Below are 17918 nucleotides of genomic sequence, written 5' to 3'. Positions count from 1 at the left end.
CATAATTTCTGCAATGCAACTGATCTAGTAATTCACTGCAAATTTTAGATCTACTTTTCAATGATTCACTACATATCATTCCCATAGTTTACCACTTACCCTCTTTTTTATTCCTTTTGCAGGAAATCATGTCAATTACATTACATTGCATCCACCTGCTATGAGTGAAACTGGTTCTGTAAAAGCGTGGATTTCTTTATGTAGTTAATATGTTGGTTTTTTGTAAATTTTTTTCAAAATAACCATTTTTTTCAAAAAAAATAATCGAAAATAATCAATTATTCAAAAAAATTACCAAAATAACCAAGTTTGGTAGAGGATGCGCCTGATGAATTGGCGCATCCCTAGTGCTTAAAGAGGAGGCGCCAATAGCATTGGCGCATGCATTGGGCTCCTCATGAGGAGGCACCAATGCTAGTGGCGCCTACATTGGGCCTCATGAGGAGGCGCTAATGCTAGTGGCGCATGTGTGTGTCTGGTTGTGTGGGCGTTAATTCATCTGTCGCCTGCTTGCATTTCATTGTGGGCGCCAATCTCTCAGGCGCCCATATGTTTTGTACCATTGATGTTCCGTCTCTATAAATATCACGTCTTGGATACAATATTTTTCACTCAAACTCATCTCCTAATACCATAATTTGTCTAGTTCAACCATCAATTTCAATTCTCTCTGTTTCAACAATGTCTGCATACATTCAGAAATAAAATGCTGATGTAATATTTTCTGCCGTTGCGGCTCCGATACAGGTTCGACTTTGGAACACAAATACGTTTGAACGTCTTAATCGGACGTTGTACAGTTGGTTGGAGGGATAAATTGGAGAAGGCGAACGGATTAGAAGAATACAATGGCTTGTGTCCACGTTCAACCAACACAGAGAAGTGCGCGAATGGGTGGATATTAAGACCGACCAAGACGCTCATAGGATGATGCATTACATGTTCAAAATTGTTTTGATGGTTGTAATTGCATAGTTCTTGTATTGTATTTGTTACAATTATCTGTGTTACTATTTATGTAATGGTACTTTCGTCATAGACGTCTAATATGAAATACATTTAGTTTTTCATATATTGCAATAGAGGTACATGTAAATTTATCTGGTTGTGCTCATTCCAACACTATGACAGTTATTACGATTGTGACCTGGTTAACGACATGAACTACATAGTCTAACCATTTTGTTCGCCGTGTCCATTTCGGTTCGAATCCGGGTGCTGTTAGGGCGACCATTTTTCTTCCTTCGCATAACTTCGTTGTGCCAGACGATGTCCCTTTGATATTTTGGCCAATAATCCTCTTTTGCCACTATCGAAAAACTAATTTTATAAATATTTGAAAGGATGACAACTTTGTAAACTTCAGATAGCAAGTAGGATGGATCCCTTCGAACCTTTGAACATTCCGTAATGACATGGGAGCAGGGGGTACGAAAGACTTGGAACCTTCCGCAGTCGCACCAACCTCTATCTAGTTCGACTTTATATTGTCCCATCGGCATGCCCTCATTGTGATCCATGGACTCGGCAACACTAAACCAACCTTTAGTTCGGTCAAATACCGTAACCACGTGTGTGTTTGCTTTGGCAGCTTCGTGTCTGATGAATTTCATTGAAGCACCACTGAACAATTGTCCAGATTGCAACACTGAACTCCATTTTGAGCGTCTAGTTTCAAACAACGCCCCTAGCCTGAAATATGTAGCATGCACCAAAGCGGTTATTGGTAGGTTACAGATGCCTTTGAAGACAAAGTTCATTGATTCCACAAGATTTGTTGTCATGTGGCCCCAATGCTGACCGTTGTCGTATGCCCTATTCCACTTCTCCAACGGAATACTATCGATCCACCGTACCGCATCTTCGTTTGACAATCTTATTTCCTCGTGACAGTGTTTGAAAGAAGGTTCTGATAATGCGTAACCTGCATTAACAACCTTCTTCCGCAACGTCTTATCTTTGATTTCCCGTATGAAATTCTGAGCAATATGTCTAATACATAACACATGCGTCGAAGGAGGATTTTGCCAGCCATTGTCAATGTTATTATCTGCACTGACGATTGAGGGGTGTCTGTCGGAGATCAAACATAAGTTAGGCTGAGGTGGAACGTGCAATCGGAGATTTCTTAGGAAAAAACTCCATCCCTCAGCAGTCTCCCCTTCAACTAGAGCAAAGGCGATTGGAAAAATATTGTTGTTCCCATCTTGTGCCACTGCCATCAGTAACGTTCCTTTGTATTTTCCGTACAACCATGTACCATCAATTTGTATAATTGGTTTACAGAAAGAAAAACCTATGGTACATGGTTGATACGCCCAGAATAGACGGTGACATATTCTATTTCCAACAGCACACGTACCATCTGGTGTATAGGCGGGAAATGTTTCCATCTTGACAATTGTCCCAGGAGCATATTATTTTAGAGCCAACAAGTATTTTGGAAGTTGTTTGTAAGACTCCTCCCAATTGCCAAACACTTTTTAACAACTTTTGTTCTAGCTATCCATGCCTTCCTATATGATGGAGTGTACTCGTACTCTGTCTTAATATGCGAGATTATTATACTCACCTTTAACGACGGATTATCGTCAATGATAGACAATATTTCATCGTATATTAGCTGAGAACTTAACTTACGATGATCCTGCATTGGGTTTGTCAGCATGCATGTGTGATTTGGACCCATTGATCCAATCTCCCAAGACTCGTTCCTCTTCCGACACGAAGCTGACAACCTAAAAAGGCAGTGCTTATTCGGACAATAAACTTTATACCTTGATGCGTGAGTTTTGTGAACTCTGAAATCAGTTGATAGTTGCATGTGGAATTTCTTAATGGATTTTACACATTCCTTTTTTGTGCGAAATATGTCTCCTTTTTTCAGAGATCCTTGCATCTGCACGTAAGGATTGTACCATACATCTGTCGAAGGTTCATCTGAACCCAAATTTAACCTTGTCATGTGTTGGGATGGGAAGTATACATGGCTTGCTGGTATTGGCTCCTCTTCCTCTTCAGCATTCACCATCGAATCAACCATGATCTCAGGTTCTTCTTTTTCGTCGTCTGGAACATTCACCTCAGCTTGTTCCTCATCAGTCTCACGAAACACTTGTGACTGATCAATGTACTGAGACACCTATTGTTGATGTGGTAATATATATAACTCTATATCGTTGTAACCAGATTGTTCGTGACTGACAAAACATATGCTGAACATCATCATCATCTCGAAACTTCTTCTGATAAAAGTTTACATGGTTTTCTGCAAACCAAACCGGATTTTTATAGATGATTTGGCCCACATTATTAGACTGCAATTTCTTTTCTATTCTTTGTTTCAGATGTGAAAAATTTGATCATCGATTTATTGTATACCGAGTTACCTCTATGTTTCGAAAACAAAAACCGAACAACTGACGATCAAATATTTCACCTTCGACATGAGCACTGATCATGTAATGTTGTGTGGAAGACATTTTGTTGAAATATTAAATATGTAGATAGCTTGAATGGAATTGAATGCATTGATAAGTTGTTCATCTGCACAACATAAATAGCTTGGTCATTGCTAACTTGGTCGTTGCATTGATAACTTGGTCATTGTCTGTACAGACTTGACCATGCATGCAGTAGAAAGAATCAACCATGAAGAGAAAAGAGTGACAAAAACACACATGCGCCAGGGAATCAAAGAATCTCTGAACCCTGAGCCCTAAGATTCCCACCTAGGCGCCCATTCCCTAAGCGCCATAAAGTAACTAGGGCGCCAAAGGGTTGGGCGCCTCTTCACAAAAAATGGTCTTAGGCGCCACTAGGAAGGGCGCCCCTTCCCATTGCCCTACACTAAGGCGCCAAGAGGAAGGGCGCCTCTTACCTTGCATGTGGTTTCTTCACATGTGCCTAGAAGATATTTCTCACATGCTTTCTCTTAGATGCTTTATGAAGTTTGTCATTCCCTTGTCTTCTCTTGTCATTCCATGCAACCAATCACATTCATTTTAGGTTGCAAACCTACTCACTCATTCATCTATAAATAGCCTCTCATATCAACAATATCAAATCACCTTCATCAATACTCAATTATATTCTTCTACCACACTTGTTTCCTCTACCACCCTTAAGCTTTGCAAAATCAAATCATGTCTTTGTTGACTATGGGCGATGAACACAAAGGCACACTCGACATCGCAACTCGTTCATGCCAATCACCCAACAACCAACCATCCAACGTCACATCTCGTTCATACCACCCACCCAAACTCAAAACCAAGAATCAAACCCCGCATCCACAACCGTCTATAGTCCAGATAATTCATATGGGTCACTTCATCGTAGCCCCCCACCAATGAACACCCGACCATTGTTTAACTATAGTACGCCCCAAGAACCATTGCCTCGTTTCCAAAACGACTCAATGGCCCAATTTGGGCAACTATACCGTCCCGAATTCACCCAACCCCAACTCCCTAACTACAATGACATGGGCACCGAACTCCATCACAGAAGCGCTGTTGGCCAGAGCCCCTCCGGATATTTGGAGCAAATGATGACACATCTGTCAAATACCACTGGAACTTCCGTCAGACCTTCCTACCAACCATCGCTCGATCAGGTCAGCACCAAAGACCACAAACACCTCAAGAAAATCGCGGGAGACCTCGGAGACAAACTAACGTATCGGGATGTGGAACCGGGGGACGTTATAATCGGGTCGGTCATTAGTTTATTGTTAGTCCAATGTAACCAATTATTACATCTTCAATGAATTTATTTATTTTCATTACTATTTCTTATTTATTAAATAATAAAAATTAAATATTAAAAATTAAAAAAAAATAAAAAATAAAAATAAAATTAAAAAAATAAGAGGGGGTGTATGCGCCAGATGAATTGGCGCATACACCAACCAAATGAACCTAGGCGCCACTAGCATTAACGCCTCCTCATAAGGCCCAATGTAGGCGCCACTAGCATTGGCGCCTCCTATGAGGAGCCCAATGCATGCGCCAATGCTATTGGTGCCTCCTCTTTAAGCATTAAGGATGCGTCATTTCATTAGGCGCATCCTCTACCAAACTTGGTTATTTTGATAATTTTTTTGAATAATTAGTTATTTTCGATTTTTTTTTAAAAATGGTTATTTTAAAAAAAAAATGTTTTCTATTCATGGTATATTGTGCAGTATATCGGGATATATATATATATTTTATTTTATGTTTGCCACTTATGAGTATAATCCAACATCTTTTATTTGTTTTATTCCTAAAAAGTTTTGATTCTTTAATTTTGATTTCTATTTGAACTAGTAAAGGACCCGTGCGTTCGCACGAGTCGCGCAAGTGCAATAATTTATTTTAAAAAAATTAAAATATAATATATTTTTTGTTTTATATATATATATATATATATATTATATAATATATTATATATATATTATATATATATATTATATATATATATATATATATATATATATATATATATATATATGGTTGGATCAACGTACACAAATTTATTGCATAAGAGTTTTTTTAATGTAATGGATGTTAAATGATCAATAAATGGGTTCAAAAAATTTCCACAAATAACTTTTTCCAGTTTGGGACATAATAAAGTAAAACATTATTAATTTATAGTAAATAATTTGCTTAATTTTTTTGTATACTATATTAAGGAAATAATCAAAAAATATAATACAAAAATATTTTTACAATTTATTGGTATATTGATATATAATAAACATTCCATTGTTAATGTTATGAATAAACATTCCATTTATCATTGAGATTTTGGACATAAGAAATAAAAATATAGTAAGGTTTAATGCAACAAAAGATATTGAAACAAAAGGTTCACAATTTTAGTTAAAATTGTGAGAAATAAGTCCAGCAACAAAAATGATTTAACTTCGTACAATTCTTTGGTCCTTAAAAAACTGGGTTTATACAAAACCTGTCCGCAACCTTTTAGGAAGTGATGATTCATTACCCTGTAAAAAACAATTACATCCATATAAACAAATGTTAAAACATAATGTATATTTTATACAACTCATTCAATAAAATTCTAATAATAAACAACGACATTTGTTGATATAATATAACTAATGAAAAACTTACGTTCTATAAGTTTTCAAAAACTTCTTTGAACACGACGTTTGTTGTAGAACTCAATGGATGGTTATCCTTGTCATGGATTAATATCTTAAGCCCTTTTTTGCTTTTGACCCTTGATATTGCAACATATAGTTGACCATGACTAAATACACTTCTAGGGAAATACAATCCAACATAATCCAATGACTGACCTTGAGATTTGTTAATTGTCATAGCATAACATATAGTTATGGGAAATTGCCTTCTAGTCATTTTGAATGGCCACGGAGATTGTGTTGGAGTCATATCCATTCTTGGAATATAGATAACCCCTCCAATATTCTTTCCAGATATAATCTTTGCCTCGATAACGTGGTTTGCCAATCTTGTAACTATGAGCCTTGTTCCATTGCAGAGACCTTCAGGTTGATCAATGTTTCGAAGCAACATAATAGGGGTCCCAATCTTCAATTTAATCTTGTGGTTAGGTAGACCGGAAGTTGTAAGTGTATTCAAAAATTTCGGGGTCAAAACATCAAAAGCTTCAATTCCTTCACCGTCAAAAGTGTCTACAAAATCTGAACTTAAATATTCTTTTTCTTCACCTTTGGGAAAAAATTTGAAAATTTATTATTATAAATCTATGTTAGTACATATAAATATATGAATGTATCTATAAATATGTTTACAATGGATAACGCATACCTGGTATGAATCCCAAAACGTATTGATTTATGATGTCAACCGTTTCAATTGTTCCTGCCAATATAGCTCTTGATTGCAAAAATTCTGGATTCTTGTAATTGTTAAGAAAATTCGGATATGTTTCACTAACAATGGCTTCTAGTGGATCATCATAGTTAGAAATTAAGAAATCATTTGGAATAGGAATATCCGTGTAACCATCGTTAGGTTCTTCCAATTTCCCATCGCCAACTTTTAATATCCAATTAGAAAACAATTCTAATTCAGATGTACTTGAAGTATTGCCGACTTGTTGGAGTCGCATGTTCTTTGTAAGCTTCAGCACAACACAATGATCCCATATGTATGATGAATTTATTGTAGAATGTATTATATCTGAATGGCTGCCCCTTGGTACAACTGGTAATATTTGCCTAAAATCTCCACCAAATACAATTACTTTCCCTCCGAATAATTTGTCAGAACAATTGGAACGCCCCATTATGTCTTTAAGGGTTTTATCAAACACTTCAAAACAAAATCTGTGTGCCATTGGAGCTTCATCCCAATTTATCAACTTTGCCATTTTTAGTAGCTCTGCACGATCACTACCTTTGTCGATATTACATGTAGAAGACTCCATTGTAGGTATTGGAATCTTGAACATTGAATGAGCCGTTCGACCTCCTGGAAGTAGTAGTGAAGCTATGCCCGATGAAGCAACAGTTAAACAAATTTGTTTCTTTGATCTTATGTAGGAAGCTAGAGTTCTCCACATGTAGGTTTTCCCTGTGCCACCGTATCCATACAAAAAAAATACGCCTCCTTGTTGATTGTTTACTGCTTCCATTATTCGCTTGAATACACCTCTTTGCTCATCTAATTTAAAAAAAATACATAGCAAACATGCAGTGAATAAATTAATTATACATTAAAAAAAATTGTAAGATAAAATCATATTTTAAAAGTTAACTTTATAAAATTATGACAAACTTACAAACATTTAACATATTTACCTGTAAGATTTAAGAACAAATTATTGTATTCTTGCAATTGTTCGGCTGGATTGTAACTCCGCTCTTCGTATATGAGCTTATTTCCCAACTGCTCAACCACATATCCACTTGGATAAGGCATTCCAGCAAATTCCTTTAGACTTCGGCTCTTCCTTTGAAGATTTCGTTCAATCTCAATTAATATTAAATTCATTATCTCTTCATTCGACAACCTCAAACCTTTATACAATAGTAATTATAAGTGTAAACTATAAAACAAATTTACTTTTAAGAATCAAACAAATAAATATAATAAAAATTCACAATATATGTAGTTATTTATAGTCATTTTTTCTTAAACATGAATATCAATAACACTTATATGTAATAAAATAAAATAAAGAAACATATATATTTATAGTCTTACAAATAATGTAGTTATATCATAAATATTAAATCAATTTTACTTTTTTTATAAATAAGACAATTAATTTTAATAAAGGATAAAAATATGTATTCTTTTCTCTTATCACCCTAATATTTTTCACATATTTTTAAAAAATAACTAATAAATCTAATTGATATCTTTTCTTTACTAATATTTCAAAAAAAAAAATTATATATTAATAAGTGTAATCAATTATTATTATTATTATTATTATTATTATTATTATTATTATTTATTAAATTTGAAATAAAATAAATTATTTAAATTCTTATTGGAATGAGGTAAGTATTTTCTTTTTTCCTTGTACCACGTCATAATATCATATACGATTTTTATATCAAACTATATTTTAAAAATAAAGTCAATAAAAGCAACACGTTAATCAAAATCCATTCGCAAATATATATATATATATATATATATATATATATATATATATATATATATATATATATATATATATATATATATCATTTAATTTTCGACTTTGTAAAAAAGATGAGATTGATAGACGAAAAAAATAAAAAATCTTACCTTTTCTCCTTTGCAACTCTGACACACAAATGCGCTAATGGATGAACAAATCAACTGAAATTGAAATTGAAACGAAAGGATTGTAATCAACCTAAAATGATTTGTAAAGCTATATACTATTCAATTTTTGATTTTGTAAAAGATGATGAGATAAGTGGATGAAGAAAATAAAACACATACATTTTCTCCTTTTGAATTTCAAACTCCGCCACACCAATGCATTGGCAGATGAAAATTGATTATTATGGGAGAATCAAGGATATTTAGGGTTAATGGAAATAGTGAAATACATTGAAAGAGTAAAAGAAACCGTAAAAAATGTCTTTGGAAAGATGAAATTGTGTTTATTGGTATTTGTAATTGAAAGGGATACAATGTGTTTTCCTTTAAAATATAGATACAATGTAATAATTATTAATATATTTTCCTTTAAAATAGAGATACAATGTAAAGGAAAATAGAGATACAATGTAATAATTATTAACATTGGATTAACAAATACCAATAATGCAAAAAGACAATTAGAGACTTGAATAACCATGTTTTATTAATTTTAATTAGGTTATGACGTAAATTTGGTAGTAATTAACTTTTATATATTAAAAGTAGATTTGATCCACTACTACAAATTGACAAGGATCGTAAAAGTCCATATTTTGGAATACAGAACATCGTCTGAATTGAAGCATCCGGATTCTAGATTCCGGATTAAGTCAAAAATAAGAAAATTATTGTAGGAAAAATTATATCTAAACCAACGATATATATATATATATAATATATATATATATATATATATATATATATATATATATATTATATATATATAAGATTTATTTCATATATAAATATAACTGGTTTCTTAATTTTAATCATTTATAAATTAATTGATTTTTTGCGTAGGTCTATAAGGCGAACTCATCTTTAACTTTAGTACTCCATCTCAATGTTTTAAAAATCGAATCGAAGATTAAACATGTAAAATTTTCGGTTTAAGATTTAATTGATTCAATCGGTTAAACATATGATCAAACCATTTATTACATAAACTAATATGTGAAATTAAATTTCATAGACATATTACATATGATCATGGGTTCACAACTTAATAAAATAAATATTTCAAAAATTTATTACAAATTTAATACAACAATATTGATAGTACATATAATAATATATCATGTACGCTTTCATGTCAACCTTCATGTAAAAATAATGTGAACAAATTAAAGAATTATAATAAAATAATTAAATTAATTCAAACCAAAATTAAAATAATATAACATAATAATTAAAATAAAGTTTAAATAATTAAAAATACTTAAATTAAATAAGATAGAATACCACAAATAAATAATATAATATATTTAATTAAATAACAAAAAGTGAATTGGAGTTGAATTACGACAAACAAATCATAACTGACAACACAAATAATATTGACTTAAACGATAATCAATGTTGAGCTGGACAACATGATTATATTTGAAAGAGACAGCATGATGATGATAAAGTGTGGTTGTAAGAAAAACTATAAGAGAATGACAAAACTTAGAAATTTGTATGGTTGTAAAAAAACACAAAATTCTTTTTTTGTGATTAGGGAATGTATGTTAAGTTTTGATATTTAATATTAAACTTAATTTTTTTTTTAAAAATAGTCAATTTGATATACTTTTTTGAACCTGACGATTTTACAAAATTGACTCCGGTTATTTGATTCGAATGATTTTGGACGGTTCAATCCGATTTTTTCAGTTTTATTCAGATTTTAATTCATTAGAGATTTTGTAAGGTTGATACAACCAGATTTATCTCCGGTTCCCGATTAAACCGGCCAATTTGGTCTGATTTTTGAAACATTGCTCCCTCAGTCTCATAAAAAGTGTATCATTTATATATTTTTTATGTCTCAAAACAAACGTCTTTTAAAATATAAATACAACATTTAATATTTTTTCCCACCACTATACCTTTTTATTAACTTTCAATTTTTTTAACTACTCAACTAACTATAATAAATAAGAGTATTTTAATAACCGCACAAATTTAAAATAAAACACTTATTATGAGTTAGTGAGAGTATTATTGTCATCTTCGAGCATTTATCAGGCGTCGGAAACCTTTAGTTAAGTATGATATCATCTAGTATAAATATGTTGTTATATGTAACAATTCAAGAAAAAATCTTCTCTATTGTAGATTTGATATTGGTAACGAAAGTTATGACGGTTACACGTAAAACAACATATAATACTCTTTCTAGTTTTATTTATAAATAATAATTTATTTTTAAGATTTTATTAAATAATTAATATATCTGATATATTATTAGACCATTTACATTGACTATTAAATGAATCTAAAAATTAAATTGTCTCATATAAATAGGATCAAAGAGAGAATATATTAAAAAAATAAATTAATTATGAGTGTCATACTCGTATTAAAGAAAAATGAGCCATTTATTTTCTTTTAGTGCGCTTCATATTGAAAAATAAATTTGTGAGAATACATATATTTTTAGTAAAACAACACCACTTTTATATTTGCGGAAAAAAATCTCTTATTTGGCATAATCATATATTTTTAACCAAATGCTAGACGACTCATATAGGGGTTAGAGCATGTTTGACATGATTGAATTGACTCTCCGATCCAAATACAAATGATGTGTATAACTCTGATGGCTACTATTTACCTTTATAGCTTGCTATGACGACCTTCGTCATCGTACCAATCATCATTGGCTCTAGTTCATGACAATAACATTGTTTGTGGAAATTGACCTAAGTGTTACACCAATAAATCCCTATGATCAACAATTTAGATCCTTTAAGATAATGCCACACTAGTTTTTTCTCTAATCAGGAAAGAAGGTCCCCTACAACAAGATCCATAGGCTTCAACAACAATTCCTCAACAATCACTCCAAGAAACTTACACTCTCACACTTTGACTTTCAATTCCTCCACCACAAACTCATTTGTCTCCACCTCACATTTCAAATCTTATCCAATACACTTTTTCAACACAACTAAGCCTTGTTTGGTGCACCAAACATGAATGAGTTTTTGTGGAACATTTTAAATTTGTTGTAGAAAAATACCTCAAGGATCGTATGTGTTGAAGAGAACAATAAAAATTTTCCAAGTGAAATTGCAACACATTTACTCCGGAGCTATCCCGATGATTACTCCCCTTAACACCGATTCACAATCATCAAAAGCTACAAATTAAAACTCGTTATTCTTGAATTGACAATTCTTCTCTTCCACTTGTTGGTTTATGCCTAGGGAGGCCTCATTCTCCTTGACGTCCATGAAAGAGGCACCCTTAAATAGTCTTTCATTTTTGTTGGTGAAACTCGTTCATTAAACAAATTACAAAATGATCTATCTCCATGTTTTTAGAAAAGCCCTCAAGGTTGGAGACACATGACATTTCATATTCTGTTTTCTGAATAGAAGTAACAATATATTCTTTGAGTTTGATGGCTCACCATTATGTATAACATTTTTAATGTCTTTTAAGGTCACAAAATTGTTTTCTTGATCAGACCCACCTTCTTCATCTATCTTATCATTAGTGACATGGTAGGTTTTTCTTTGTTTCCTTAGAAAACTTTAGCATTCAACTTGAATATGTCCAAAGTCTTTGCATTTAAGACATTGGATCCATATGAGATTTTCATCACAATATACCCATAATGATCAATCATAAATCAATAAAGAACACAAAAGAATTGGTAACGCAGTTTAGTGCAACCACACTTACGTGTAGGGGGCTTCCAACCCATGAAAGGAAATTCAATCTTAAAAGAATTAGTACAAAGTGTCTTAGATGAACAACCATGTTCAATGAATCTCTTTTTAATTCTACTAGTGTCTTTCTATTTAGGATTTCCCATAAATATGAGAACCCCTATCACTTTCTCTCAATCACTAACCCTAGTGATCATTATAATAATAAAAATATTGAATGTTGAATTACAACTCAACTAACAAACCGAGCTCTATGGATTTAGATATGAATGAATGCAATAAAATGGTGCACAAAAAATAATACAAACAAAGGACTCAAAATAGAAACCCTAATATAAAGATCTTTAACTCTTGTGCACGCTTCAAACGTTAGGTTTGAGTATCCTTAATTACAATGTAATCTTATGGGATTTTCTCCAATGGGCATAAGATTTGATCACGTACAAATTTGTAGAGGATTCTGTTTTTATTTGTTTTTCAACAAGCTCCAAAAAGTTTTTATTTGTTTGAATTTAAATTTAAATCTCTAACTGATTTGATTTGATCCTTTTAATCTGCCAAAAAAATCTAATTAATGCATTGTTGAAAGATAGCAACAAATCGGATTGAATCACAATCATAAAACACGTTTAGTGTAACATCCCAAAGAGATTAATTACTATACATTGTAAGTGTAAAAAGTTTTACATAATCGATTAATCACCATCACCCGTTTGCATTACTTTATAGATTTTTAAAATAAAAGTCAAACTTGTTTCAACATCCAACGACTATAATTAACTGACGGTGTAAAATCCTTTTACACTGTCAGTGTATTTCAACTAAATCTCATCCCAAATTCGATTAATTAATTTAATTGAATTATTTAGATTTTTATTTAATTATTTGGTGTTTGGTGTGCCTTTAAATTAAAATTGGTGATTATATGTGTTGTTGGGGGTGTAATGGTAATGTTATGGTGTGGTGATAATGTATGAGCTTGGTAGAATAATTAGAAAATAATTAGTATTTTTAATTTATATTAGAAATATATTGAGAAATTGGTAAGTATGAGGTATCATACCAATTTTGTGAATTTTGGGAAGTATGAGGTAAAATGAGAGAAGTTGAAAGTTAGTTGGACGATAATAATAATTAGGCAAAAATAATTAGAATAATATATATTCTAAAAGTTAGAGAATTTAGGTTTAGTGGAGAACTTTTGGCAGTACGTGAAAACAAGGAGGCTTAGAGAAACAAGAACATTAGTAGGGAGAGCTAGGGTTTGAAAGGGAGAATCCATAAGAGTTGCTTAATTTGATGATGTTGTTGGAAAATCTAAGGTAAGGGGAGAAAAGGCTTTCACTATTGATGTATTGCATGATAGGGTAGAGAAGAATGATCCTTTCTCTCATTAGGGTTCCATGATTTTATTTTGATGAATTGTTGTTGTGTTAGAAATCTAGAAATTGATAATTGGTTGTGCTTATACATGTAATTTTGTAACTGAAATTGTGTTTGAATCATCATGATTATACATATATGAATTTCTGCCATTGATGAATGTTTGAGTGCTTGAATTGTGAATAGGGTTAACTGTGAATTATTGATGTAATTTGTATGAATCATGATGAATATAGGTATTGTAATATGTTGATGGCTGTGATAACACGATTCACTGTGAAATTCATTTTCTGGGTCAATTGATTGTGGGAAAATTGGTGGGAATATTGCAGCTATGTATTTTTAGAAAAAAATTAAATGACAATCGATTACATATTGGAATTAATCGATTGTTTGGCTTCTAAATAAGTTTTATGAAAAGTCAAAATCAAAAGGAACTTGATGACAATTGATTGTTGCAGGCCAATTTGTGAAAAAATTTGTTTTGATCTATGTTGCATTGTTCGACAATTTTGGCTGTAACTTTAGTTCAGTAGGTCCAAACAAGGTGTCGTTTGAAGTGTTAGAGAGATAACACACACAACTACCTCATGGTAATTCTTGGTGAAACATTTGATTTGCATTCATGTGTTCATTGTAGGAATATATGTGATGACATGCATGATTAATTAGTGAATCGTTGTGTTTACTTAATTATGAATTGATGTTATAATGAATTAACATGATTTAATGCTATGTGAATATGCATTAGATGAGGCGGTGATGTTTGGTGGTACTTGTTAATTGTCGTAACATTAATTAATTATTGTATATTGAGAATGTTGTTGTGCATAGCGGTGATAAATGCATGGTGATTATTTTGGTTATAGTACATGTTGTTGAGAGTCATGCATCATGGTGTACAAGCTTCAGTCCAATTTTGGTGTGCTCTAGTCTGATGGTATGGATTCAAGAGAGAGTAGCTGGTTCCATACGGGTACCAGTGAAACATTACTTATGGTGATAGTAACGATTTTGTGTGCTTTGGTCCAATGGTTTGTATTCAGGAGCAAGTAGCTAATTCCAATGAGGGATTAGTGAAGCGTTACTTATGGTGATAGTAACGATTTGGTTCGCTCTGGTCCTATAGTGGGGATTTAGGAGCGAGTGTACTCGTGTTGTCCATGAATGATACCACATGCATAATGAGTCAGTTGTGCAGTTCATTGCATACATGTTTTCATATGTAATTGATTATTCATGATGTTGTTGATTGGCTGAGAATACTTGATGCAGTTAATGAATTATTGTGAATGGTGTGTATACTTAATGAATGTGTATGTTGTTATGAATGAGTGTGAGACTATGGTGTTGTTGATTGTGTGTTGAACACATGTTATGTTGTATGTTTTTTACCTTAAAATTATTTACACTATTCATTTTGAATGTTGTTTCTCACCTCTTTGCTAATTTTGTCCAGCATGGACATCTTTCAGATGCTCAGGAGGGATAATTGATGTTATGTGTGGAAGGTGGCTTATTGGAGCCACTCTTTGCTTTTATTTATCGCTTGTCTCACATTAGTGTTTTTTAGTGCTCTGATTACGTAACATCGGGGACATGAGTTGTTATGTTTTATGTTGATGTTGATTATGTTGTTTTGGAGTTTAATACTTTAATTTTGAAGTATGTTATGAAATGTTTTTCCGCTACGTAGTTTCAAATGTTTTGATGAGTTTTTGAAGAGTTATCGTTGGTGACACCTTAAATTGTTAAGTAATGTTTTTCATATAAGTTTCATGGTTTAGGGTGTTACACTTAGAACAACATCCATAATGGCATGCTGACAAGGGCCAGATTTTGCACACATACTGGAACATTTGGTCTCACATGTTGCACCAAAACATCCAAATTAAATCTTTTCATGGAATGAATATTGAATCAATATATTTTCATATCAAATATCAACACAATATTGAATAAACTAAATCAGAAACAAATCTTCCTTCAAGGCATATTCAAGTAAATATTCTCTTTAATGCAAATCCAATCAAACCAAATTTTCTCATTTAAATAAAATATTTTCCAAATTGATTTGGATTTCCAAGCTTCTTCCAAAAGCAAACTTCTATATCTTTTGAATAAGTTAACACAAAAACAAATCTGAAGAAAATATGAATCCAATCTGTACGCTAAAATGTCACCTAACATGTGCTGAACATCTTGCTCAACAAGTTTCTTACAACCAAATTTTGTTGTCAAGCACTTTAGCAGAAACATGGACTGAACAAAACTTCTTAAAAACAAACACAATCACACTTATATTTACTCACATAATCTAGCTAACAAGATGAGGCCAAATGTTGCACCTCATGCTCGAACATCTGGTCTCACATGATGCATCTTCATGATTAACATCTTGTACGACCCATATTGTTTTACAAAAAACATCCAATTAAAAGAAAAACAATCTCCCATTTGGATTTTTTTTTGCTAAAACAACTCTTACAAGATGCGTAGGAGTAAATCAAACAAAACCATACAATGTAGTATACCACATCAGAACATATAGCAGTAGCACATTAGAACATACATCAGCAACGACAGATTTATCAGAGATTAAAGGTAGTTGCTACACATAAAACACCATGCTGGAACATCTGGTTCCACATGGTCATTACTCCCCCCTTTTGCTACAATTTTGAAAAGGTATGAAAAGAAAACTAGAGCATCAAGCATATACTAACTCTGGAAGAACACAAATCATTGTTATAGTGCAGAAACACATCAAGGTAGCATCACACAATCTTCTTATGAACACCATTTATCCTTAATTGAATATCATCATATCCATATCTCCCGTACAAAATTGTAGTAGCAAAAACTACAAGTTGAGGTGAAAAAGCTCCAACATTTATCCAGATTAGTTTCATCAATGGGTGCACAGATGTTGGACACAATGTCCGTCCTAATATTCAGTAAGTAACTCAAGGTCAAAACACTTGGGGAAGTACCAATTTCATCATCACACATACCAATGTATTTATTTTAAAAATATATCACAAATTAAAGAGGAATAAGTGGTTGGATGCCTTGATACTCAATATGTTGAATCCATTGACATAAACAACATTTTCCACATTCCCAGGTAGCATGAGTTCCTACTTGGTACATAAAACCAATGATGCAGTAGTAAATTGCTTTTGATTGCAAACTTAGAATATTTCCAAAACCATATTCATCAATAATAAGAACATCCGGAGGACAAATGTCTAGGACATCTTTTCTAACAAACAACTTATAATTGAAATTCAACAACCCATGAGGAATACCATCATTCTTAACCATAAATTCCTTTATCAACTTAGGATAACTAGATCCAACATTAAGCATTGTCTTCAATAATTGAGCATCACTAATAAGCTCCATAATTTCATTATACTTCAGTGATTCAACATAATATTCTTCTTCATCCTCACTTGTAGTTTTCTCTTCTTCCTCAAATTCCTTTTCCTTGGTCATAATCATGTCAATAGAGGGAATCTTAGCAGACCATACAAACTTACTTTTGCCCAAATAACCATTAATAATTTAAGGTGAGAGCTTCACACATTTTCCTATACCATATACCTTTCTATACTCCTTGATGCCTTTAATATTACACTCAATAATAATTTTCACAATGAATTCATTGACCAACTTTTCATAGAAAATACCAACATCAGTTACAATTTTCATTAACCCAGTTACTTTCAGCAACTCCATAATATCTTTACAATCAAGAGCTTATTTACCTAGCCCTCTTTCACCAGTAATCCTTCTTTGGAAAACATAATTCCACTTTTGAACACTTGTTTCACAATGGAATAAAACATTATCCATGTGAGCAGGGGAGACATTCACATGAATTATCTTCCCATCAACCTTTCTCCTTACACTGTGCACAATGTCCATGATATCTTCTTCATCATCTGGCTCAGAGTCACTTATTTGAATAAGCTTTTTATTCACTTTAGAATTAATAATGGCA

General features: G+C 32.3%; 1 protein-coding gene across 1 annotated transcript; it reads right to left on the bottom strand.

Moving 5' to 3' along the window:
* Window positions 1-6128: 6128 nt before the first annotated feature.
* On the bottom strand, window positions 6129-17653 carry LOC127079914 (uncharacterized). The gene is made up of 5 exons (XM_051020265.1): window positions 17519-17653; window positions 17068-17431; window positions 7802-8020; window positions 6807-7664; window positions 6129-6706 (listed from the first exon to the last, which is right to left on the bottom strand). Exons 1-5 carry the CDS (start codon window positions 17651-17653, stop codon window positions 6129-6131), a joined length of 2154 nt encoding a protein of 717 aa, XP_050876222.1.
* Between the last annotated feature and the right edge of the window lie 265 nt (window positions 17654-17918).

The sequence above is a fragment of the Lathyrus oleraceus genome, chromosome 5 (genome assembly GCF_024323335.1).
Source record: "Lathyrus oleraceus cultivar Zhongwan6 chromosome 5, CAAS_Psat_ZW6_1.0, whole genome shotgun sequence".
Classification (NCBI taxonomy): domain Eukaryota; kingdom Viridiplantae; phylum Streptophyta; class Magnoliopsida; order Fabales; family Fabaceae; genus Lathyrus; species Lathyrus oleraceus.
Note: the sequence above shows the minus strand (reverse complement) of the source record. Positions and strands in the feature narration are given on the sequence as shown.

Bases quoted from the DNA above. Each gene is read 5' to 3' on its own strand.
- LOC127079914 (XM_051020265.1), bottom strand. From the start codon at position 17,653: ATGGAGTTGCTGAAAGTAACTGGGTTAATGAAAATTGTAACTGATGTT. The intron at 8,021-17,067 runs GTTTTATGTACC...TATTGTATAAAG, and splicing joins AATTTACTACTGCATCATTG to GTTTGAGGTTGTCGAATGAA. The intron at 6,707-6,806 runs GTATGCGTTATC...TTTTTCCCAAAG, and splicing joins CGTTTTGGGATTCATACCAG to GTGAAGAAAAAGAATATTTA.